Genomic DNA, 25,993 nt, shown 5'->3' with positions numbered 1-25,993 from the left:
CTCCCCTTTCCCCCTACTCCCGATATATGTCATCTTCTGAGTATGCTACTGATTTTAAACTTCCATCGTAATTTACTGACTGACAATTCAGTTGGACAACTCTTACACTCCCTGGCCTCTTCTCTCTGAGATGAAAAATAGGCTGCCAATTACTGATAGAAGAAGAAATACAACAAGAAGAGAAATAACCCATAATTAAGGGGAGCTCATTCCCAATTCCTCAGTACAGCAGTCAACCTAAACTAAGGACATTTCCACCTATATAAGGATAAAACCGTCCACCCACAGATTTCTCTCCTCCTGATGTGAAAAGAGTTTGTAAAAATAAAACAATTTTATAAAAGGCACCATCTTGAGCAGTTCAAATCTTGTTTTAAATTTTTATCAAGTATTTGTTCTGCCAGGAAACATTTCCAAAAAGGAAAGGTTTTGTCTCAATTGCTGTGGCAGCAAACACTTCCGTTGGAGCTGTTAAGAGCAGTATCAGGATACTCTCACTGGCTTACATAGCTTTCAAAATATTTGTGTTGCTATCACGCTCCTTTGCCAATATATGTGACTTGTAATACTTTTTTATTCATCTGGATGTATTTATACAACTGTGTAGGTCCAGAAAACTTTTCAAAAGTTGGCGTAAATATGCTGTGATGAAAACTGAGAAATACATCTGCCTTTCTCACTATGCAGAAATACCATATTTGCAAATTAGGGTACAAATCAGTCTTTACTTTCACAAGCCCAAATTAAGCCCTTAGAGAGGTCAAATTTAAATAACATCACTATATATTACAGAGAAAATACCAGCATCTTATGTAAATTATTACTTAATCCTCAATATTTTATTAGGCAGGATCCAGTGTCAGAGCTATGGAGATCTTTACTCCAGGGATAAGCAGATATGATTAATGGATAGAGCTGGGATTTCTTGAATATTCTTTACAAACCTGTGTTAATTATTTGTGTTATTTGGGTCATGATTAGCAGGGAAACCCTTTACAAAGTCTCTGGCTTTGCTTTGTTCGCAGAGTCAATCTCGGGGAAAGAAGAACCCCCAAAAGCTGGCACAAGAAGCAGCACCGTTACAGCGGGCAGGAAAACAACCAGAAGTCTTGGGGCTGAAGAGACCCAGACCGGTGAGAAGTCCAGAGCATCAGAGAGGAAGAGTTTCCTGGGGGTAGGAACAGTGACTGGTGCATGGTAAGTGCTCATCAACATTCAATGAAATTAACACACCCCAAATTCTATCAAAATATTTTGGTCAGAGTTGATGAACTTCACAGGTATTTCAAAATATCGACAAATCTTGGATACACTTTGACATATAATAAGCCAACCTTGGGAGAATATTGACCTCTTTTGCATAAAATACTGGGTATTCTGTTACAGCAAAACTTTTCCAGGAAAAAAGACGGGACTTGAGCTTCCTTTGTCCTTTTAAAATTAGGAAAGGGTCTAGATAAAGCAAAAGTACAAATCTGTAGGAGATGGCTAAGGAAGGAGAGATAGAGTACCACCACTGGGGCTAGGTGTGTTCATATACTTCATTTTCTTTTGCCATGCCATCCCACGTAGCTAACACCAAGGCATTTTCTGAGGCCCCTTTCTCATTTATTCTGTTTGGAATCAGAAAAGTTGCCACTCTCAATGTCTGGTATAACCCGTGATCTTCTACCAAATCAAGCATCCTCTAGGCATCTGCCAGGCTCATCAGCCAGGCTCCTGTGGTCCCCTTTGCCTTCCCTTTCCTAAGAGACCACTCATCAAGTCACTATTCATCCTCCCCGACCCTGCTCGCAACGCTCGCGCCCTCGAGAGAGCAGAAGCATCTGTCTCAACTTTTATTCTGAAAGTTCCAGCAACAATGAACCTTGCACAGTTCACTCAGTGAAACAAAATGATGAAGAACATAGGTGGCCTCTTGTGGTCAGCAAAGCAGAGATTTTCTCTTTTGCTCTCAAATGCTGTCTTGCAAAATTTCACAAGTACAAACATATGTTATCATCTGACCTTTTGAAAACTATTCTGTGCATATATAAATTCACTTAAAGTGCACTGCAACTTGTGGCTCCTAAAGTTCACTTTATGCTATTTATATCTTTTTGTTATAAGAAGACATTCCAAAGAAAAAGTGGTGATGAGCACTCACATTTCTCTTATCATGCACACCTCCCCCAAGTTAAACCCACAGTCAAGTCACTCTGGCCTTTTGTCTCACTGGCTCTCAGGGTTAATCACATTTTGACAGTAACAACAACAACAAAAGTTCTAAATGTAATCTAAGTTAACAAAGACTGATAAATGTCACATAATCACCAGATACAAGATCAACGCTGCTGACATTAAATCAAATTGTTTGTCATTCTGTTGGCTGTCAAATTAAGATCTCTTAATTTTAAATGCAATTGCTACATACGATTGTATAAAATAATTCATGTTCCCAATTTAAGACTACCCATCTTCCACCCCACATCCCCAATACCATATCCTGCCAAACTGTTTAGTCATGCAAAATCTATTCATTGCTTAAAAACCCTCAGGTTGTTTTCAGCAGTATTTTCTTCTGATGTTTAACATAGAAAAATATATACCCCTGCATACCTTTGCACCTGGTTAATGGTGGTGACATGACGTCCTGAGAGGTAAACTGCCTTTATCACACGGGTCCATCTGCCTTGCCTATTAACTGTCACCTTTGCTAATGTGTATGTAGACTACTGACCACATCCTTGTAACTAGAAGGAGTTCAATATGGCTTAGGTGTAATACTGCTCCCCCAATGAGCCATCACAGAGGAGGACAGCTAAGGCGAGGTAGGGGGCCTAAAAAAGAGAGACATGAAAATCAGCAAATAAAGGAAACCAGAATAGGCAGAAATGGAACAGGAGATACTAAAATGAAGAGTTTAACTGAAATATTTGCTAATGCTTTCAGTAATTCAAGTTATTTGATTCAGTTCCACAAAATTACCCAGAGCATGAATCCTTGCACAGAGCATGCTCCAGAAACAAGCAGACCTCAAGTTCTCCTTGTTTTAGGCAGCAAAACTCTGTTAACTGCTCTTTTAGTCCATAGGGTAACATCTCAATATATAGTATTACACAACCTATTTAACATGGTAATTTGGCTTCTACTGCAACATATTTAAAAAACAGATTTTGACTATTCATGGAAGGAAAAAAAGACAACTAAAAAGCATGATAACGTTTTCAAGGAAAAGACAAAAGAAATAAAAGTCTAGCCAGCTTTGTTTCGTTTATTAAATTCCAAGGGCTTTCCCCACCAGTTTGAAAAATGCGTGTTTTTACCACTGTGTTTATTAAAAGTGCTATTTTAAATTGCAGACTGAGCAAATGGGAATTCCGCTTGGTAGCTGTTGATTACCCACTAACAATTATATGCAATTTTAAATGAAAGGAGCAGGAAAGAACCAGGAAGAATTGTAGAACAATAGTTCTAAAAGCCACTGATAATTTATATAAAACTCGACATCTAAATGCATGATAGTAAAATGTCCAGAGTCAGACAGATTGCTTCCCAGGGTTGCTTTGCATTTTGATTTTTAAAAATCTTTCAAAATGGTGCTCAGAATCAACTAGCATAAACTTTGCTCACTGATTATCTGATAGCTTATTACCAGATTTAACAACAGGCTAGGGACCTTCCAGAGCAAATGGTTGCTTACCAGCTCACTTGAAAAATGCACTTGTTTGAGCACAGAAATAACAAATCTGTTTCTGATTCCTAACATTATTTTCCAAATGCTGCCAAGAAAAGAATCTAAGGAATTCTTTTACATACACAACATACACGAGACAACTGGAAAGAGGCCTGTGATCTGTTTCAGGGTACACAATGAGGAAGGATAGGGTTAGTTTCTAATATGAACTGCCCTTGTGGGAGCAGAGGCACATGCCTGAGATTGTTCATAGCTGTAATCTCCAACATAACTCTTTGCTATTATTAGACAACCTAAAGGCCTTCCTAAATCAGTAACTTGTGAAGCAAAAAAGAGTATAGACAGGACCCTGTCGTTGGGGGCATGCAGGCAGCTGGGACACACCCAATTCCACAGAATTTACCACTTTTCTGCTCCAAGAAACTAGATTTCTACCTCTTGGAAGACACATAAAGGCTGAGGAAGGGAAAGAACCTAGTCCAACACAAACCAGGTAAAAAGTCCCTAGAGAGAATGCAAAATCAGGTAAAATCCATTAGTAAATTCAGGAACTTAAGGTCTATTATGCTCATAAAATACAGTGAAATTATTCCTGGAGCACAGAAGGATATATGTATGCATCCTGTCCATATTAAAAGCAACATCAGGCCAGGCGTGGTGGCTCACGCCTGTAATACCAACACTCTGGGAGGCCGAGGCAGGCGAATCACTTGAGGTCAGGAGGTCGAGATCAGCCTGGCCAACATGGCGAAACCGCATCTCTAATAAAAGTACAAAAATTAGCCAGGCAAGGTGGTGTGCGCCTGTAGTCCCAGCTACTCGGGAGGCTCAGGCAGGAGAATCACTTGAACCTGGGAGGCGGAGGTTGCAGTGAGTCAAGATCGCACTACTGCACTCCAGCCTGGGTAACAGAGAAAAACTCTGTCTCAACAAAATAAAAATAAAACCAACATCATTTAAAAAATATTACCTCATGTTTAAAACTCAACAGCAGAGAGTCTGCTTTAAAATTTTCAACGTTGTATAATAATCAAACCAATGATTTCAAAAGTACATATTTTAGCATGGTTCACTTCTGTTATACCAATAAGGGGGACTTAGCAACAAAGTCCCCTTTGAAGAGAAGGAGGATAAGCAGGAGAATGTTGAAAGACTGAGTCATCCAACAGACTGAGCTATCTAATGCAACCGTTTAAATTTTTGGCTCACACTGAGTTGACTGCAGTGAACTAAGTTCAATTTTGTTTTTTGTTTTACCCCTTCTCAGCGGGATAAGAGTTCATGAAAGAAGCCAAATCGATTAAAGGAAATAAAAAGGCAACATTTTCCTTTGCATGACTGATCATAATGGGTATGTACATTTTCAACTCTTCTACCTACACATACAAACTCATCTTAAATTCGCATTGCCATAGTTTCAAAGGCATCCTCAAAGCAGCTAAGTTGGATATCATTCTTACAGTTCTCCATTAAACACACCTCCCATGCAGCTGCCCTCAAGCTACGTGATTTTACATGCGGTCCACTGAACTGGGTTGAATAGTGTCCTTCCAAAATCATGTCCGCTCACAACCCTGGAATATGACCTTATTTGGAAATAGGGTCTTTGCAGACGTAATTAATTAAGGTGAAGTGATATACTGGATTAAGGGTGGGCCCTAAGTCCAATGAGTGGTGTTCTTATCAGAAAAACATCTGACACAGAGACACAGCGAAACACACAGGAAAGAAGGCTGTGGGAAGAGAGGCAGAAACTCAAGTGATGTTACCACAAGCCAAGAAATGCCTGGAGCCATCAGGAAGTGGAAGAGGCAAGGAAGAGTCTTTCCTGGAGCCTTCAGAGGGAGCATGGCCCTGCCAACTCCTTGATTTCAGACTTCTAGCCTAGAACTGTGAGAGAATACATTTCTGGATAAGCCACTCACTAAGCAGTAATTTGTTATGACAGCTCTGGGAAACTAATGCAGATTTGTCTACTAACCAGTGCCAGTAGAACAGTACTTCACTACCAGTCTATAACAAGATTAGTACAGGAAATGAGATTAAATGTTTAAGAACTTTTATAGCTGTTTGACAATGTGGTGATATCACACAAGCACATGATTTTATGTTTTACAAAATATCAGTCTGTAATGGTTTGGAAATTTCTTTTAAAAAGTCTTCACCGAAGTTAGAGAAGCACTGCAAAGATAATTAGTATTTATAAAGTTAAAGCTGATTTACTATAATTAAGAAATTTGCATTCGGAACCATTTCAGAGAAGTGTAATTATGTTCCACGTAGCTTTAGTAGTAAAAACATTTTATTCTAATTTTTATTTATTCTTTAAAAATTTTTTCGAGACAGGGTCTCACCCTATTGCCCAGGTTAGAGTGCTGTGGCACAATCATGACTCACTGTAGCCTCGAACTCCTAGCTTCAAGCAATCCTCCTGCCTCAGCCTCCCAAGTAGCTGGGACTACAGTTCCATGTCACCACATCTGGCTAATTTTTTAATTTTTTTGTGGAGACAAGGTCTCCTTATGTTACCCAGGCTGGTCTTGAACTCAGGGCCTCAAGTGATCCTCCCTCCTCGGCCTTCTAAAGCATTGGGATTATAGGTTTGAGACATGGCACCTGGCCTATTCTACTTCTTAGAATAATCTGTCAATGGTACACACAGTAGTTTGCTATTAATCATATTACTTGCTATTAATCATATGATTAGCCACAATTCACTTCCCAGACCATAATGGATCACTTGCTACACAGTGAAGGAACACACCATGCCTTTGTTAGCCACAGAGACCTTAGCTGAACTTTACAGTACATCTTCCCGAAGACTGAGTGCTCAAATGTTGCACATACAAAATGTAGTTGGGAGAAGCTGATGTATCTGAGATACTTCAATAGCAAAGAGTGATTGCAACTATATGAGTTACCATAGTGACAGTAATGAGAAAGATGGCATCCTTCTTCAAGGAAGGCCAAATTGACACAAAGCTGAGTGGACCTGGCTTCAGAAAAGAAACAGTCTAAGTAGAGAAAAGGAAATCCTGCATCAATGTGGGAAGCGATCTGATTTAAATGTTTTCTTTCAGCAATTACAAGAAACACACAGGAACATGATTTAAACCAAAGGAAGAGCAATCATGTTTCCTTTAAAATCAATGCTAATCACAACCACATATGCAATAGCCCCTAGGACCTTGGCTAGCCACAGACCAATGAATGAAAGCCACTTTTCCAAAGTAAGAACACAAAGCATCAACAAGTAGCTCTTACTATTCTTCTGCTTAATCTCACTCATCCTTACTTTATCATGGGCTTGCTTCATATGTAGGGCAAAGGACAACTTAAAAATTATTATTGTAAATCAAGAAGCTATAAGTCACAGGAAGCGAGTAGAAAATCAACTGTTTGTCCTAGCTGCTGGGAGATCAGAGAACAGGCTTTAAAAGGGTGCGATTGTGGATTCCTGATTAGAACACACACTTCAGCGTAAAAGCACTTAGTTGTCATCACATGCCATACGTTTGAGTTTTTTAAGTTTTCTGAGTTACCACAGAAACTAAGAGTCCAAGAAAATGAGAGATTCTTTAATAAAATGAAATGGCTGCTGTGGGAATGGGTGGAGAAAAATATGTTGAAGCTGCAGATGTCCTACCCAGTGACAATTCCACACCCATATTCAATTCGAAATTGTAAACCTTAAGCTATCATTGGATTGTAATGATTTCAGTTGCACTGTGGAAATTATACCAGGTAGCATGTACCTTCATCCAATAATACCACCGACTCTTCATACCTAAACTTTTTATAGAACAATTTTGTAAAGAAACAGTGTGATGAGTGCTCATAATGCCTTTCATCTAAAATTTTTTCAGAAATACTTAAATTCATGTCAGCCCATGACTCCTTGGAAATCCACTGCAACTAGATACTCTCTGTAGTGAGAATTAATCGAATGCTTAAGGAGAGAAAAATGTGACGTTCCTTTTTGTTCTTACCCCTCAATTTCACCAAACTTGCACCTACTATATAAAGAAATATCCCAAACACCAAGTTCAATATTAAAGACTGGTGGGTTTTAAGGTGTCAAAAGAAGGTTAAAACTGCAAAGGCTGGGTCTACAAAATCCATGTCTATACCTCAGGAACAGACTTTGAGGACAAAGGAGCAATCCACAAGCAAATAAGCCAGGACCACTTTATTTCCAAAACTTGAAAAGATGTCAAGAATTTCCCATCAACAGAATGACATACACTGAAAGATATGAACAGAACAGTTCCAAGGAAATTCACCTCCCCCTCTACCCCCGACCATTTCAACGATCACACAAACACACTCTCACATGCCTACAATAATTACATTATAACAAGAGTTGGAAGAAAAATAGAGTTGACTGAAAAAATAAATGCCTAAAGATGGAAAATACTCCTTGACTAATCAGGGAATGATGACATATACTCATATAATCACCATTTTATAGTACTTAGGAAGTACTATAATCCATATGTGGCCAGAACAAGAAGTATGTTCTTTTTTTTTCTCTCTTTTTTTTTTTTTGAGACCGAGTTTCACTCTTGTTGCCCAGGCTGGAGCACAGTGGTGCAATCTCGGCACACTGCAACATCCAGCTCCTGGGTTCAAGTGATTCTCCTGCCTCAGCCTCCCAAGTAGCTGGGATTACAGGCACCCGCCACCACGCCCAGCCTAGAAGTATGTTCTACAGTCAAATTAATTTCATTCCTAAGTTCACACAGTGAAGCTTAAAGCAATAGAATCTTTTACCCTCTTCTACTCATTCTAACTCTTTACAAGAACAACTCCTTACATGAAAACCTCTCTAATAGACTCATACTACCACTGTAAACTATTCCTATATTTATTAAGTTGATTTTAAAAACCTTCTTTTAAACTTTTAGCTACTTTTGTCTATAACAAAACACATACAAAACACATTCAAACACAGAAATATCCTTTCTGTCTAAAAGAGAATTCCATCTCCCCAGCAGGAGGTCTTTCTTCCTGTTTGCAACAAAAAAGAACAATGACTTTTTCACTTTCATACTTACAAAACTCCCTCAAACTTTGATTTTTACTGGAACCAGCTCTGTGATTTAGACTCTGATGCTAAATGACAATCTTCCCCAAGTAGAACTTTGCCACCCAAATGGGCACGAAGCCCCCTCACCTTTCAGGCAGAACATTCTGCAGCAGTTCCATGGAGGGGCTGTGCTCTGTGGTCTGATGAAGCCTGCAGTGCTAGGCACAGCTGTCTCCCAGCCCACCTCCTCAGCGCTCACTGCCAGAGAGCAGGGCGGCCAGCCAGCGCCTGTTACTCCAGGAAGCCACTGCCCAATCCCCAGCCTGCTGGGCTGTGCTGCTGACACCTCCCTATCTCTCCTGGGTTATTTCACACCATGGAATCAGCCTGCGATCATCTTGAAAAGGGAAGGGAGCCAGGGGTTAGCAGTCACCGTTCATACAGTCCAGTGCAGACCAGCCCAAGGGTGAGCCCATTTGTTTGTGCTTCTCTCTCAGCATTTTCCACCACAGCGGATGCAGCTCTTCACGTGACCAACGACACAAAAAAGAAATCACTCGATTCAGTTTAACCTTTTGCTATTTTATTATGACTTACTATTTACGTAATTATGACTTACTATTCACCGACTTCATTATTCCTTTTCTGTTCACATGCTCCCCTTTTTTTTCTAATATAGAGCAAACCATATACTGGTACATAATTAACACTGCACATTATAATAGGAAACTTTGCACTCCATTGTCTGGGTCTATGTAAATGAGTGAATATATGTGAAATGCTCTTTTGGTCCCAGACAAATCATAAGCACTAAGTAAGTGCTACCATTACTACTACATACTACTATTTAAAAACGGGGTGGGCATGGTGGCTCACACCTATAATCCCAGAACTTTGGGAGACCAAGGCGGGAATATCACTTGAGCCCAGGAGTTTGAGACCAGTCTGGGCAACACAGTGAGACCCCATCTCTTAAAAAAAAAAAAATTATCTGGGCATGGTGGCATGCACCAGGGGTCCCAGCTACTTGGGAGGCTAAGGTGGGAGGATTGCTTGAGACCAAGAGGTAGAGAGTGCCTTGGCCATGATCATGCAACTGCACTCCAGCCCAGGCAACAGAGTGAGATCCTGTCTCAAAACAAAAAACAAACAAACAAAAAACAAGAAAGCCCCTTGAGTATTAGGATAAAACTGTGAAGCATGTTATACTTCTATGGCATCATTTTTTCAAATGAGGAAACAAAGGCAGCATTAGATTATGCAAATTTCTAACTCTGTTGTGGCTATGATGAGATCAGTACATTTCTTCCCCTCCACTGGAAAGCTAAATTCACTCTGGCAAGTTCAAGGTTACTTGATTGCAGACTCTCAAACACAGGTGGAAAGTGGCAAAAGGAATCTTACGACAGATCTGAAGAGAAACAGTCCACAAATACTGCCTCAGGAGCACCCTGCTTGAAAAGTACCGTCTGAACCATAAGTGGCCCCATGGTCCTTCCCCACAGAGACATGAGAGTCTCCTGGCTCAGGAAGTGGCCATTGTTCACAGGACCCGTTGCTGTTTGCAGGTCTTCCTTTTGACTCCACAGGATGCAGGAAACTGACTCACAGAACCAATCTATCTATCTGTCTGTGTCCTGGGGTGCTCACTGCCACACACTAAGGATGCTCTATGTTCTTTTGGCTTTCGATAGATGCTTCAGCATATCCCAGTGGGGTTTCTGCTCCCTGTCACCCTGAATCACCAATAGCACCTGGGTAATAAATATGTTATCTACCATAAGGAAGTCACCGTACTAGTTTCCATAATCACAAGAATATATAAGAGGTCTCTCGCCAGAAGCTAGTTAGGATTTAAAAAAACAACAAAAAACAACAAAAAAAAACATGCATTGGGAATGATTAACAGTGATATTAACTCTTTTTTTTTTTTTTTTTTTGAGACGGAGTCTCGCTCTGTCGCCCAGGCTGGAGTGCAGTGGCATGATCGCGGCTCACTGCAAGCTCTGCCTCCCAGGTTCACACCATTCTCCTGCCTCAGCCTCCCCAGCAGCTAGGACTACAGGCGCTCGCCACCACGTCCAGCTAATTTTTTCATATTTTTAATAGAGACGGGGTTTCACCGTGTTAGCCGGATGGTCTTGATCTCCTGACCTTGTGATCCGCCCACCTCGGGCTCCCAAAGTGCTGGGATTACAGGCGTGAGCCACCGCGCCTAGTCTGATATTAACTCCTAGAACAGAATGGGAGGGAACCTCATAGCTCATTTCGTTTGTGTAAACCATGAGGTGATTGATTCACCTAACAAACAAGATCAAAACCAGACCAGCTGATTAGCCTCTTCCATCTCACCACGGGACTCTCTCCATGGCTGATCTGAGTTATTCTCTGTCCTCTCCTGTTCTGAGTGGTCCCTCCCATGTAATTTACGAATTACAGAGGTATTCCTGAAAATATTTTCATGGGTTACATTCAACTTTTGGAATTGTATATAGAGAGAAAGCAGCTCCTACCTTGGAGACTTAAGACTTTTGAACACAGGCTAATACACAGGGTCTCGGGGGATTAGGTGTATTTAACAGCACTCTGAACAGTTTAAGCCCTTTTTTTTTTCTTTGAGATGGAGTCTCGCTCTGGACGGAGTGCAGCGGCACAATCTTGGCTCACTGCAACCTCCACCTCCTGTGTTCAAGCAATTCTCTGCCTCACCCTCCCAAGTAGCTGGGATTACAGGCGTACGACACCATGCCCGGCTAATTTTTTTTTGTATTTTTAGTAGAGACAGGGTTTCACCATCTTGGCCAGGCTGGCCTTGAACTCCTGACCTCATGATCTACCCACCTCAGCCTCCCAAAATGCTGGGATTACAGGCATGAGCCACTGCACCTGGCAGTTTAAGCCTTTTTTAAATAGAGATGACTTTATATGCTGGAAAGAAAAGTGGATTGAAAAGTAAAGAGAATTTCATTCCAGTCATGTCTATATCACTATCTAGTTCAAGCTTGTCCAACCTGCGGCCCACATGCAGCCCAGGACGACTTTGAATGTGATCCAACACAAATTCGTAAACTTTCTGAAAACATTATGAGATTGTTTTGCAACTTTTAAGTTCATCAGCTATCACTGTATTGGTGTATTTTATGTGTGGCCCAAGACAATCCTTCTCCTTCCAATGTGGCCCAGGGAAGTCAAAAGATTGGATGCCCCAATAGTTAGTCTCTACAGCAGTTCATGGCCTGTAAATGTGAGGACTGAATAGAACATGGGGACTAAATTAACTCTAAGGTTCCATCTTAACTCATTAATTTCTTATTTTTGGTTTGAATACACACACATACTATTAGGCACATTATGTCAGGTCACAGGAAAAGAATCTTTGCCTTCTTGAGGTTTAGTGCAAGAGATGAGTGGAATAAATATAATTCAGTGTGGTAAGTCACATGACAGAAGAATACACACAAAATTCATAATGATCAATGGTAGTTCTTGCCCACTGCCATCTAATGAAGCTACCCTCCTAAGGTTAAAGCATACATAATTTAATGTAGTGGGTTGAATAGTGTCCACCCTAAATTCATGTTTACCCTCAGAGTGTGGCCTTATTTGGAAATAAGGTCTTCATAAGTTAAGGAAGGTAAGAATCAAGATGAGATGATACTGCATTAGGGTGGGCCCTAAATCCACGAAGAATGTCCTAATAAGAGAGAAAACAGAGCAGGGCACGGTGGCTCATGCCTGCAATCCCAGCACTTTGGGAGGCCGAGATGGGTGGATCTCTTGAGGCTGGGAGTTCCAGACCAGCCTGACCAACATGGAGAAACCCCGTCTCTACTAAAAATACAAAATTAGCCAGGCGTGGTGGCGCATGCCTGTAATCCCAGCTACGCGGGAGGCTGAGGCAGGAGAATCGCTTGAACCTGGGAGGCAGAGATTGCAGTGAGCCAAGATTGAGCCATTGAACTCCAGCCTGGGCAACAAGAATGAAACTCTGTCTCAAAAAAAAAGAGAAAAAAAAAGGATACACAGAGACACAGAGGTGGTCATAAAAGATGGAGGCAGAGACTGGGAGGTGCTGTCACAGATAAGGAATACCCGGCACCAGCGGAAGCTGGAAGAGCCAGGACAGGATTCTCCCTTAGTGCCTCTGGAGGGAGCAGGACTCTGCTACCACCTTGATTTTAGAACTCGGGTTTCCTGAACAGGGAGAGAATAAACTGCTTATTTTAAGCCACCACGCTTGGGGTAATTTGTTACAGTGACCGTAGGGAACTTACACATTTAGCAAGGTAATAATTATGGGAGATGGTCATGATTTGTTTTTCTTTTAAATTGTCTTCAATTTATGTTTACATAGGCTTAAAACCTATTTTTTCCATACCCTTGTACTTACTGCAGCAAAATTTTATAGCACTTCTAAACAGCACAAATACCAACTCCTATTAAATTGCTGAAATTATAGGTATCACTACCTGAAACTTCACAGCATTAATCTCAAGCAATGACAATAAAAGGGGTTTTTCTTAATGTCAAATGTAAGATTATCATATTAAAAAAAATTCCTTGTGGGCCGGGCACAGTGGCTCACACCTGTAATTCCAGCACTTTGGGAGGTCGAGGCAGGCTGATCACCTGAGGTCAGGAGTTCAAGACCAGCCTGGCCAACATGGTGAAACCCCATCTCTACTAAAAATATAAAATTAGCCAGGCATGGTGTCGTACGCCTGTAATCCCAGCTACTCGGGAAGCTGAGTCAGGAGAATCGTTTGAACCTCGGAGGCGGAGGCTGCAGTGAGCTGTGATCATGCCACTGCACTCCAGCCTGGGCAACAGAGTGAGACTCCATCTCCAAAAAATAAAATAAAATAAAATAATAAGAAAATAAAATCCCTTGTGTTTACAACTGTATGTCTGAGAATAAAACACAAAAGGGCACGCTGTTCAAACTAGGAAAAAGTAAGAACTATCCATTGAAATTATGATTGTCTGCCACTACTGATCATTGCTACTGAGACTGAAAAATAAATACCTAGGAAGCTTTTGTGAAAGGGAGTAGGTCCAAGATGATGCACACTCACAGGATTTGTAGCCCTCTGGACAGCACAAAAGTCTTGCCTTTGCCAATCATGACCTTAGGGCGGCAACCACTTCTCTCCCTTGTAGGATTACGACATCCAGCATCATGTTAAAGTTTAACATTATTATCTCTACAAGAGGGAGTGGTATCCACACATGCAGCCAAAAATATTTAGATAATTATGTCTTCAAAACCACTCCAGTGTGATTTCACTTGTGTGCTACCAGTTTAATTTTGATTTCCAGAAAATAGTGGGGATGAGAATAAATTAGAAATTAGTTTGCATAATACAGAGAATTAGTCATCTAGATCAGCTCAAAATTTGCCTTCATTCCTGGCAAAACACAAAACAAAATTATACAAGAAAAACAGGCAAACCATATCTCCTCCCTATGTATCCTCTTACTCTTGCCAAAAAGCCCAGATAAAGATGGAAAAGTCCTTTTCCATACCCATTCACAGGTCTGTTTCACCTCAACTGCAAAGTACAGCAGTCCTCCCTTATCCAAGGTTTTGCTTTCGGTACGTTCAGTTACCCCTAGTCAACTGAGGTCCAAAAATATTAAAACAGAGACATGAAGACAGAGGGAAAGAGACTACATTTATGTTAATTTTATTACAGCATACTGTTATACTTGTTCTATTTTATTATTATAGTTATGTTGTTAATCTCTTACTATGCCTAATTCATAAATTAAACTATCATAGGTACGGATGTATAAGAAAAATATAGTATATATAGGGTTTGGTACTATCTGTGGTTTCAGGCATCCACTGGGTGATCCTGGAACGTATCCTCCAAGGATAAGGCAGGGCTACTGTATTCAGACAGGTGATGCTTATTTTCATAGCTGTATCTCTAGACATGCTTTTAAAGCATGAGAAGCTTTAAAGTCAGAGGAGCCTGAAGACATATTTCCCATCACAGTGCTTTCCATTTCCCCCTGGATGCAAGAGATTGGAGATGTTGAAACCCTCTGATACTTTTAAGATGAGAATGACCAGGTTAAGCCAATTCCCCAGAGAGGAATCCACTCTGGTGATATCTATGACCATGACTAACACATTTGACCCAGTTTTAGTCATTCTCTACTCCCCTACTATTCTAGAATACTTCTAGTTTCCCCAGTGTTCTGAATCTCTCAGACAGGAGACTTAGTCTGGGTTTTTCCATATATTTATTACTACCTCAGGAACAAGAGAAAGAGAAAAAAATTATAGCATTATAACTTTAAACTGGCTAATTTCACTTTTTCCCTGGCTCACTAGGGAAACTGATTTAAAACCAGACCCCATTTTAGTGCCCTCAGTCTATCCAGCTCTGTAGGCAGGGGAATATGGAACGTGGGTTTTTGTTCTGGACACTGCCTCTTCCCAGCATTGTCTGGGCCTGTATCCTGTTTGAGTTTTCTCCACTCCAGAGCCAGGCCTGACTTACTCAGTCCCAAGCGCAACCTTCATCCTCTTTGCATTTTCTTTTAGGAAATAGCTGAATCCTAGGGTATTCTGTGCTGGACTCAAACTAACCACGGAGCAGTGAGACAACTACACAAATGCTTCATGGAGGCTCTTCGATGGCCTCTGGCCTTGGGTAGACACATTCACATCACTGTATTTCCTCCCTGAATCATGGGAGATCTGCTCTAATTCGCCATTTAAAAATATACTCTCCTGGGGCTGGGCACAGTGGCTCAAGCCTGTAATCCCAGCACTTTGGGAGGTCAAGGCGGGTGGATCACAAGGTCAGGAGATCGAGACCGTCCTGGCCAACATGGTGAAACCTCGCTCTACTCAAAATACAAAACTTAGCTGGGCATAGTGGTGCGTGCCTGTAAGTCCCAGCTACTTGGGAGGCTGAGGCAGGGGAATCGCTTGAACCCGGGAGGCAGAGGTTGCAGTGAGCTGAGATCGTGCCACTGCACTCCAGCCTGGGGGACAAAGCGAGGCTCCATCTCAAAGAAAAAAGAAAAAAAAAAAAGTGTATATACATACACACACACACACACACACACACCCTCCTGAGCCAGTTCTTGAGGTTATTTCAACTTTTTTTTTTCTTCGTAGCCAAGCCTAGGTCTCTTGACATCACAGTCAAGAAAGTAGCCCTCATTTGGCTCCTTTTCATGAAATTTGTGCCTTTACTCATGGCACCTTAGCTAGCTCTCCTAACACCCAAAGGGTTAGATTTTTCTTTTCTTTTTTTCTTCTTCTTCTTCTTTTTTTTTTTTTTTGTAAGAACCTTTAGGTCCTTCTGGTTTCATCTTCCCGGGGAAGGTAAAGATAAATTTCCAAGTTGACCTGGGCTCTTAGCTTAGATAACTTTCCCGCCTCTTTCGGTTGCCCTTAGCTGTGGCAAGCTGCCTTGACTTCCACTGCTGTCCGCTGAGCTCCAGTCTGTAACGCCACTCATTTCCTCAGAAGCACAGTGCCACCTCATGAGCAGCAGTGCAGAAAGGAGATTTTACTATGGAACCTTGTGCCATTTATGCAGCCCTGATGTCACTTCAAAGCATAGTGCCTATGGCTGAAATGTTTCTTTGAGACAGAGTGCTCCTTGGGACCTTTGTAGTTGATATTTTTTCTTTCAAAATCTGACCTTTTAATCCACCTTCACACCTATTACATATTTCCAAAAGAACTCCAATTGCACCATCCTTTCCCTCCAGAGGGGGGAAAAAAATCATGTTTCTACTTATGTAAAAAACACAAGATAAGGAAAAATTCTAAACTCCTCATGTAGCAATAAAGGCCCGTCTGGACTTGTACTCAGTATTTTTTCCAAACTATTCTGGACGTATCCCATTAAGTGACCCCCTCGGTAAGCTCTACGTCATATTCCTTAGGGTCTTGTACCTCTGTTGTCTTGGATCAGGCTACTGTCCCCTTTGTCTGGAATGCAGCCCTCACCCCCATACTCTGCTTTTTACTTCTCTAAAGCCTCCTCTAACCATGCTCCTCTCCAGCAGCAGGATCAATCTCAAGCTTGCACTATGTCCCATGGCACTTTATTCACGTGGCTGGCATGGTATTACAATTCTGCCCACCCAATATGACCATTCCTTAAAGTAGGGATTTGCTCATTCACACTTAACTTCCGGTACTTTTCAGGGTGCTGGAACATGATAGGTGATCCATGTTTGTTGCACAAATATGTAAAGCAGAATTACTACTACTTTGCTATTTCATCCAAAAGCAAATCATTAGTGGAAAGTATATAAAACCTAGATAAGATACATAACCACCAGCATAGATTCCTATGAAAAGTCATAATTAATATCTTCCCTAAAATTAAATAGACATATTTTCCCTACACACAATGGTATTAAAACTCATTATTAAATGAAAGTCAGTGATCATTAATAAACTTTATGGTGAAATCTTTATAAACTATCATTTCCTTAAAGGATTAATAATCTGAAAAAGTCTCATTTATAAACAAACACAGATACCGTTCTCTCTCCAGGCAACTTCACCACAGCAAACTCAGAAAGCAGTTTTTCCTACTCTCATTCTGCCTGAATTAAATATTTGAAGGGTGATGGAACTGAAAAAGGAAGAAAAATATTTTCTGGAAATAGCTCTTACAAGAGAATTAACACCAGTATGTCCAGATGGAGGGAGGACACCGAAAGATGTCATAATAATGACCCCAAATTCCCTTTCTTAGTAAACTTATAAGGAATTGTATTATAGGAGAGGAAAACAAAACTACTGGAGTCTAAATTGTTTTCTCTTTGCCATTGCCACTATGCCTAACATATGTGTATTACATTTCGGAGGGTCTAGGTTAAAGCACATAAAAATAACCTCATAGGAAAGATACAACAGTAGGTCCTTTCATGTTGTGTATTTCTATACAGATCAATGGGACACTCCGATTTCTATACAGATCAATGAGACTCTCTGATTTCTATACAGATCAATGAGACTCTCTGATTTCTATACAGATCAATGAGACCCTCCGATTTCTATACAGATCAATGAGACTCTCCGATTTCTATACAGATCAATGAGACCCTCCGATTTCTATACAGATCAATGAGACCCTTCAATTTCTATACGGATCAATGGGACCCTCCGCCCACCAAAAAAAGTCATTTGTGTCCTTTTCTCCCAAGCATCTGAGTAATCTGAGGAAGTAAAAACCATAACCAACCTTCAACTACAGAAACAGGTGCAACTCCTCCATCCACAAAATCAAGAATTATTCAAGTCCATGTACCAACCAGACCACAGTTCTGCCACAATGTAGGTGTTAATAAAACATAGGCAGAGAGAGTAACTGGACTATAATTACTTTTAATCGTCAAACAAAAAGACAAAATTCCAGAAGACATACTAAGATATTAAGAGCAAGGTATGCCAAGTTAAATGTCCAGGCTTCTGGTAACTTCTGCATAGATAATTGAATACATTATTCTAACGGTTAATTTCTTTAAGGCTTACTTGTTTAAATATTGTTTCGAAACCAACTAAGTATTTGAAAAACCCAAAGCTCTGGAAAGAACTATGGAATTTCTATAAAAAGGTAGCTTACTTCCGAAATTCACCACATTCACCAACTTTTGTTCCCCTTTAACCTTAGTAACAACGTTTCAAGGAAGAAGCTAATCATTTCTCTTTCCACTGCCAAGCTGAGTAGTGAGGCAGTTTGAAACTTTAGGAATACTGAGTTCCTTCAGGAACCATAGTATTTACAATAATGGTTTGAGGAAACCACAGCATTCAGGCTCCTTCTGTCTTTTTCCCTGTCTTTAAGAGTTTAAAAATAAGCAAGAAAATGATTCTTCAAATTCGCAGACCATCTTCAGGGGTGGAGTCTTGCCACGGTGCATGATAATTACAGAGTTACAAGATCCACAGAGCACAGTGCAGCCCACAAAAACAGCTCTTCTGATCCTCCTCTTGATCATGCCGAATATAATCTGAGCCTTTTCCTTTTTTATTTTTGTTCTACCTCTCTCTCTATCTCTCTCTCTCTAGCTTAAAGTCAATAAAGTTCTAGTAGAAGTAACTTACCTTTCTGTTAATGGTAATGGCTGAGATTTACTTTGTGTTACTTTGTATTTTTATTTAATGTATCTTTGTAAATTCAGTTATTAACTATAAGACTACAGCCACTCAAGAGGGAAAAAGTTCCAGGTCAAAAATAGAATGCTAAGTTTAAAGTTTTAAAATGCATCTATTGCTTTCGAGGCAGGTGTGCTTCTGACAGCTCTATTAAGTTACTCAACTGTCTCTAGGGACTTCAGTTCCTAACAAAGAAAGGCTGCAGCCTGGTGCCCTTGAGTTGGTTTTTTGTTTTTGTTTTCTTTTTCCTCTTTTGTTCTTTGAAAACTGAATGAATTCTGTTCTTGCGTGGAATAAAAGTGACACGAGAAAGCCTGTTTTTAGGACTGGCGTTCTTCCCGTTTTGTCTTTGCTATGGTAAATTGCTTGTCTTCTGCACATCTGTTTAGAAAACTCTCTGTGTGATAGAGAGTGACTAAGAAGCTTCCAAAACCTGCTCTGTAAGGTCAGAAAAGGAATTTGTCACTTGACCCTCACAGGGCAGTCAGGAATGTCAAAATTAAAGAAACTAATAGAAAGGAACACACTCTCAATACCTTAAGAGGGGACAAAGGAATGTAAGGACATAGCCTCACTGGGCCCTGTTGGGTGCACGTCTTGAGCAAGCTAACTCACTTCTCTGCATCCTCCCTTCTTAGCTGCCAAACAAGGGATCAAACAGGGTATCTCGGAGGTTCTTTCCAGCCCTGACACGTTAGCCTTGTTGTAAAGCTAACTCTACTTGGATCCCTTCACATGTCCAATTTAGAGACTGTGTACAAATATTTACTAAAATGCTTCAAATGGCACTGAGAGAAGAAAATATGTGGTCATTGCTTCAATAACAGCTCTCTCTAAATAATTACTAAAGTTGATTTCTCTCATTAGGTAAACACCAAACAGAATTCTCTGAGTTTTCATTTCATCAGAAAAGAAAGACATCTTTAAAACTGTCACCATCTCTGACATTTTACAACCAAAACACAGAGTAACTATGTAAAATACCAAAAGCTTTTTCTATCAGGAGTGAGACTCTTCTGTCAATTCTTCAATGTTTAGAGAATGAGAGAAGGGATAACAATGCTTTTGGAAACTATTTTTCTTTTCTCTGAGCCTCGTTTCTTGAGTCACAGAATTTCCTGTAATCTCTATTTTCAATTAATTTAAGTTGCATTTAAACATTTTTGTAGGTCTCCTATGTGCAAATCAAAGTACTCATTGAGCAACCACTGTGAATCTAGGATGCAAAATGGGGATTATAGCATTTCAACACAAACTAGTAAAAAGTCATGTGAATTCTCTGTACTGGGATATTAGCGGTTCACTAACAAATTCATGGAAAACCAGAGGGTCAGATCAGCTTTTTCAGCCACATTTTATATAATTCCCATTCGTATTAATGAGGCTCAAATATCATTTAAAGTATTTGGCCAAACATGTTTAGTAGAGTAGAATTGGTTTTAAATAATTGAAATACGTCTTATCTTCACTATTTCTTGACTTTTTAAATGTAGAGGATACAAACAAAAACATGAAATAGAAATCTGGGGGACGCAATTTCAACAAAATGAAAAATGAGTAAATAAGCTTGATGTCTAAATATCAGATGGAGAAAAGAGAGTGACAATCCACATGTTATTAGAGAAAGTGGTTAATGGTGAAATCAAGGCTTAAAAGCTATACTTGCTTAGTAAGTGAAACAAAGCAGTAGACGATAATCCTCCCTGAAAATTCAGAGTGATTTTTACAGGAGTGATTAAAATGTTTACAGAAAACATTGGGATGGCCAAATACAGTCACAAGTCCATAATGTTAACACATACACGTACTTTATTTCACTGTACCCAAACAAAAAGCCAACAGAAGATAAACATGTAAAAAACATAGTTACATATTAGAGTAACATCCACTTATCAACGGATTATCTTTCTGACAAATTCAACCACTCAAAATATGGCAAAGAAGAAGAAATCAAAATGGCCTCCAACCAGACAGCATTGCCCACAGGATCGTGGCTCAGGGTCTCATGCATCTTCCAGTCAATACTGTTGCAACACACTGGGTTACCCAGACCCCCCACACAAGGTAACACATGAGCAACACCAAGCCAAACAGCGGTGGGGACTACCAGAGGCAGGTACCAGTACACTGTGGAAAGAGAAAGCCTTCCAGCAAAAGTGAAATACAAAACAGACACTGGAAATTAAAGAACACTGCGGAGATTCATTTCACGCCAAAGCAAAGATCCCTACAACATTCAGCAGCCACCAGGGCATCACCAGGTTACTACAAGGTCCAATGACTAGTCACAGTGACACCAGGGCATTAAAACAAGGTTAAATTGTACTCTTTGATTGAGCAGAGTTGTTGAAGTGTCATGGAAAGAGTGTGGGACTAAGTCACGAGAAGTGGATTCAAATCCAGTCTATACCAATTACCTCTATGGCTTCAAGCAAGTCTTAATATTGCAGGAACTGCTTGCTCACAACAAAAAGGGGCAATGCCACCTGTCCTGCCACTCTCCCACAGAACTATCCACATGATGAAGAAAGACCATGCATGACTACTGCACAAAACATGACCTGTAAACAGGCTCTGGGTGTAGACTATACTTTAGAAAGATGTTCATTAAAAAATATTTTCAATTGTTTTAGAATTCTGAAAGACGAATGAGGCAAGTTTCTGTTATATGGAACTACAAATAAGTAAAAGGCATACTCCCCTAGTATTTAATACAAGTTAACATCTAGTCCATATGATCACAGTTTAGAAAAGGATCTCTAACCAATTACCAGGTTTTCTGTTTTTGTTTTTGTTTTTTTGAGATGGAGTCTCAACTCTGTTGCCCAGGCTGGAGTGCAGTGGTGCGATCTCAGCGGATTGCAACCTCCGCCTCTTGGATTCAAGCGATTCTCCTGCCTCAGCCTCCTGAGTAGCTAGGACTACAGGCACCCACCACCATGCCCAACTAATTTTTTGTATTTTTAGTAGAGATGGGGTTTCACTGTGTTAGCCAGGATGGTTTCGATCTCCTGACCTTGTGATCCACCCGCCTCGGCCTCCCAAAGTGCTGGGACTAGAGGTGTGAGCCACTGTGCCCGGCCCTTTTTTTTTTTTTTTTTTTTTTGAGACAGAGTCTCACTCTGTTGCCCAGGCTGTAGTGCAGTGGCACGATCTTGGCTCACTGCAGCCTCCGCCTCCCGGGTTCAAGCAATTCTCCTGCCTCCACCTCCTGAGTAGCTGGGACTGCAGGAGCACGCCACCATGCCCAACTAATTTTTGTAGGTTTAGTAGAGACAGGGTTTCACCATGTTCAGGACGGTCTTGATCTCCTGACCTCATGATCCACCTGCCTCGGCCTCCGAAAGTGCTGGGATTACAGGTGTGAGCCACAGCGCCTGGCCCCAACGAGCGTTTTTTACAGTAACTTTTTCAAAGAAAACAGTACAGCCAGGCAGTGGCTCACGCCTATATTCCCAGCATTTTGGGAGGCCAAGGTGGGAGAATCACTTGAGGCTAAGAGTGAAGACCAGCCTGGGCAACACAGCAAGACCCCTTCTCTACAAAAAAACAAAATAAAATAAATTAGCCAGGCATGGTGGCAAGCCCCTGATAGTCCCAGCTACTTGGGAGGCTGAGGCAGGAGAATTCCTTAAGCCCAAGAGTTCAAGGTTACAATGACCTATGATTGCACCACTGCACTCCAGCCTGGATGACAGAGGGAGGCTCTATCTCTTAAAAAGAAAAAAGAAAAAAAAAAAAAACCCACCAAAGCATTGCTTTTGTTTTCCAGTTCAGACATACGATCTCTGCTACATACAGGCTAGAGTCCAATAATTCGAAGTGAAAGTTTTGGACTAAACTTCGCAACTAATTTTCCCCTATGGGGGATGGACAGTAGGCTGGTAAGCATAATGACAGGGAAATCTACAGGATCAGGGCAGAAACTGGCCAGACATTGCTATTCATGGGCTTTCCCTAGGGCCAGTGAGCAGGTGCAGAGAATCAGCCTGAGTGCATTAGCAGGCTCTTCCACACTTCCCTGCAGCAGGCAGCAAGGCTCCCGTTGGAAATCACTCGTTCCTGCTGCCAACTTTCAAGGCTTATACACCAACAGGGTCCTGGACTAGGGGCGCAGAGGGGAACCCAGAAAAGGACTTCCTATGGTGGATGAATGCGTAGGTGGCTCAGAGTCATGAGCTGGGTTTTGGACCCGATGGTTTTCTGAGAGGCATCACTACTCCACACTATTTCTCAAAGTACTACTGGTATGCCAGGCCTTTCTCCAACACTAAGACAACAGTGGACTATCTACAGAAATTCCATCATAGCTTGTAACTTCTAAATATTGAGGAAAAAAGCTATGTGATACACATGCATAATAACACCCTACTGAAAGAAATGAAGTCTACCGAAAGCACCATTTTTGAGGGTCATAAAATCAAGCAGTAAGTCAGGACTGACATGTTCTGTTTGATAACGTAGAATAGAATAAACAGAAAATAAACAGAAAATAGAGTATCATATGTAGACACGCAGTAAAGGTAAATCATTCCACAAAGCTATTCCATGTATGAATGCCATGCATATATGCCATGTGTGGCCTGGGAACCAATGTAAAGTGTATTTATTATTTTGGACACAAACAAAACTTTTTAAACTCTCTAAACTTTTCAGGCCCTGAAAACCCCAAAACATTCACACCATAGTTACTGTAGGACATTATTTCCCCCATTTGCAACAAGCATGTATTCTAGAGAAAACTAGCTCAACTTTCTCAGAAACTAGTTGGATTTTTGTTCAAACCTTTATTATTAGTTGGAGTTGGAACATAACCTTCGAGATTTCTAAAGTCAGTGGCATAACCTTCCCCTGGTTACAGTGACATAAGAACACAGATCAACTGAATAAACCAACACATTCTCCAGAGTGGCGATGTAACCAAGGTCTGCTGATCCAAAGGAATGTTGAAGGAGAGAAACCCCAACCTCGCCAGCTTCATAAAGCATCAATAGCACACAAATGAGACACGGTGGCTCAAAAGTGACTTGTAAATGGAACAGAGCTAAGATACTTATGACAGAACAACACTCAGGCATGCACACTTAAGGACAAAGAGTTGCACTTGGGAAGCTAGCAAGGAAAAAATATTTAAAACATCCTTTTATAATGGGAATAGAGTGTGTTGAAGAACTCAGCACTGAAATGACTTTCACTGTAGAAATCAAAGTTCTTTTTCCAGGAAGTCAAAGCATTCTATGTACTTTCTACTGGTGAAAAACTTATGTAAATAAATAACTACCAGGCAAGATGATCACAGCAACCAAACTAAGCACCAGCCACAACCACCCACAAGGTAAATTCACAAACTGCCTTGTGTCTGCTTTGTAAAAGAATCCCCAACCAATCAAGACTAAAGCAATACCCACCCTTGTTCAGGAAGGAATGCTGGTTTATCTCAGAAGGCAATCCAGAAACACCAGATACCCAGTTTCGGCTTTAGCTGAGGCGTTTCTAGTTACAAAGTGAAAGAGAAGCTTAGGGAATAGAGGCAAGGGAACTTATCGACAATATACTTATATACTTATTCTCATGTTCTCTCGTCAAGTTTATAGAAAGGACAAAACTCAAGTGATACTGTTTAAGGAAATCTCAACTGCTTGTGGCTTTTATTAATACTTGTGAGTTTTCCTTCAAGAAAGCTAAACATATATTAAGCCCAAACCTGACAATTTACTTCTACCACGAAAATTATTTTCACCAGTAAATAGATTAGCCTTTATTCTTGTTCTATACCTTTTTCAATGATGTACAAAAACTTATTAAGCTATGTCTTAAAACATAAAAACAAACCTACAATACTACAAGTGTACAATTAGTGATGCAAGCAGCACATTCAGAAATTTGACCAAGCTCCCACAAACCATGATTACTTAGGGGATGGGAATTCAAAAAGTCTTAGCTAAGTGGCGGGGTAGAACTGGATCAGTATGGGAGTCATGATCTCTTCTTTCCTCAGAGCTTATCCCCTCCTCTTCCCTCCAGGTTACTGCCACCTTCTTCCATTCACTACCACTCCCAATACAGTCTTTTTCAAAAATAAGAGGGCATGAAAATGGGAAAGTAGAGTCCCTCTTCATTCCACCAACCCTAATGAGCACCCACTCTAGGAAACCTCTTGTGGGCCAGGATGCTCCCAGTAACTTCCCAATTCAAGCCATTTTCACATTGACTCCTCAGTATGAGTTACTCAGAAGGTTGCTTTACATCAAGTGTATGCAGTACTAGGTGCTCTCCAAACACAAGAACCCACGATGTGCCCGCCACATGAGGCGCACGCCCAAGCATGCACCCAAACACTAGAAATGAGTCCAGAAAATGACGGTATTGGCAAGGGAAGCACTGGCTGGGAGACTTGGCCAACACGTCCTCCCCCTACAACCACAGCGGGGAAGGATGGTCTCAGACAACTGCTTGCCTATGCAAGCATTCATCATTTCTCTTACGGCCTAAATATCCAAAGCGAGATGCAGCCGGCACAGTAACGAATTTTAGCAAAAGCTAAATAAATAATTGTTGGTTTAATGTCTATAATATCTGCTAGTCAGTCATCAAACGTCAGTGATGAACTGATAGACAATGCTCAGAGATGCTGAATTCAACGGAACACAGAAGAGGTATGGTACAGGCTAAAGAGGGGCAGACCACAGCTACATCACTGCAACCAGCTTCAGGCATCCCCAGCCTTACACCTCACACATTTGTGTATATGAAGAGTGTGTATGTTGATTATACATAAATTTTCCAATCACATTTATTAAGACAGTGATTGCCATAAATATAATCTTTAATTAGGGAGATTAGAAATATAAGGTAAAGACTACCCATAGTTCACAAAGCTAGAAAAAGTATAACTATACATTGGAAAAAATCACAGATGCTGTTGCTAACGGAACAAGTAATTATGAAAATCTGTGACTTCTCTTAATAAAGATACCCTAACATGGCCAGGTGTGAAGGCTCATGCCTGTAATCCCAGCACTTTGGGAGGCTGAGGTGGGTGGATCACCTGAGGTCAGGAGTTCGAGACCAGCCTCACCAACATGGTGAAACGCTGTCTCTATTAAAAATACAACAACAACAAAAATTAGCCAAGTGTGGTGGC

The 25,993-nt window shown here is 40.7% G+C and overlaps 1 protein-coding gene across 4 annotated transcripts in view; it reads right to left on the bottom strand.

Annotated features, from left to right (window-relative positions):
* The window catches only part of NHSL1 (NHS like 1), a 151,156-nt gene that overhangs the window by 113,940 nt on the left and 11,223 nt on the right, over positions 1–25,993 (bottom strand). The window contains exon 1 of one of the 4 annotated variants that reach the window (XM_017958283.3): positions 8,853–9,660. The exons of the other annotated variants lie outside the window; for them this stretch is intronic. Coding sequence (XP_017813772.2) covers positions 8,853–8,868 — 16 coding nt within the window. The 5' untranslated portion in view covers positions 8,869–9,660. Of the gene's footprint in view, positions 1–8,852; positions 9,661–25,993 lie in introns of those variants that run through there. 4 annotated transcript variants of the gene reach the window in all.

Source organism: Papio anubis, chromosome 6 (genome assembly GCF_008728515.1).
Source record: "Papio anubis isolate 15944 chromosome 6, Panubis1.0, whole genome shotgun sequence".
Lineage (NCBI taxonomy): Eukaryota > Metazoa > Chordata > Mammalia > Primates > Cercopithecidae > Papio > Papio anubis.
The sequence above is the reverse complement of the archived record's forward strand: the minus strand, read 5'-3'. Positions and strand labels throughout refer to the sequence as shown.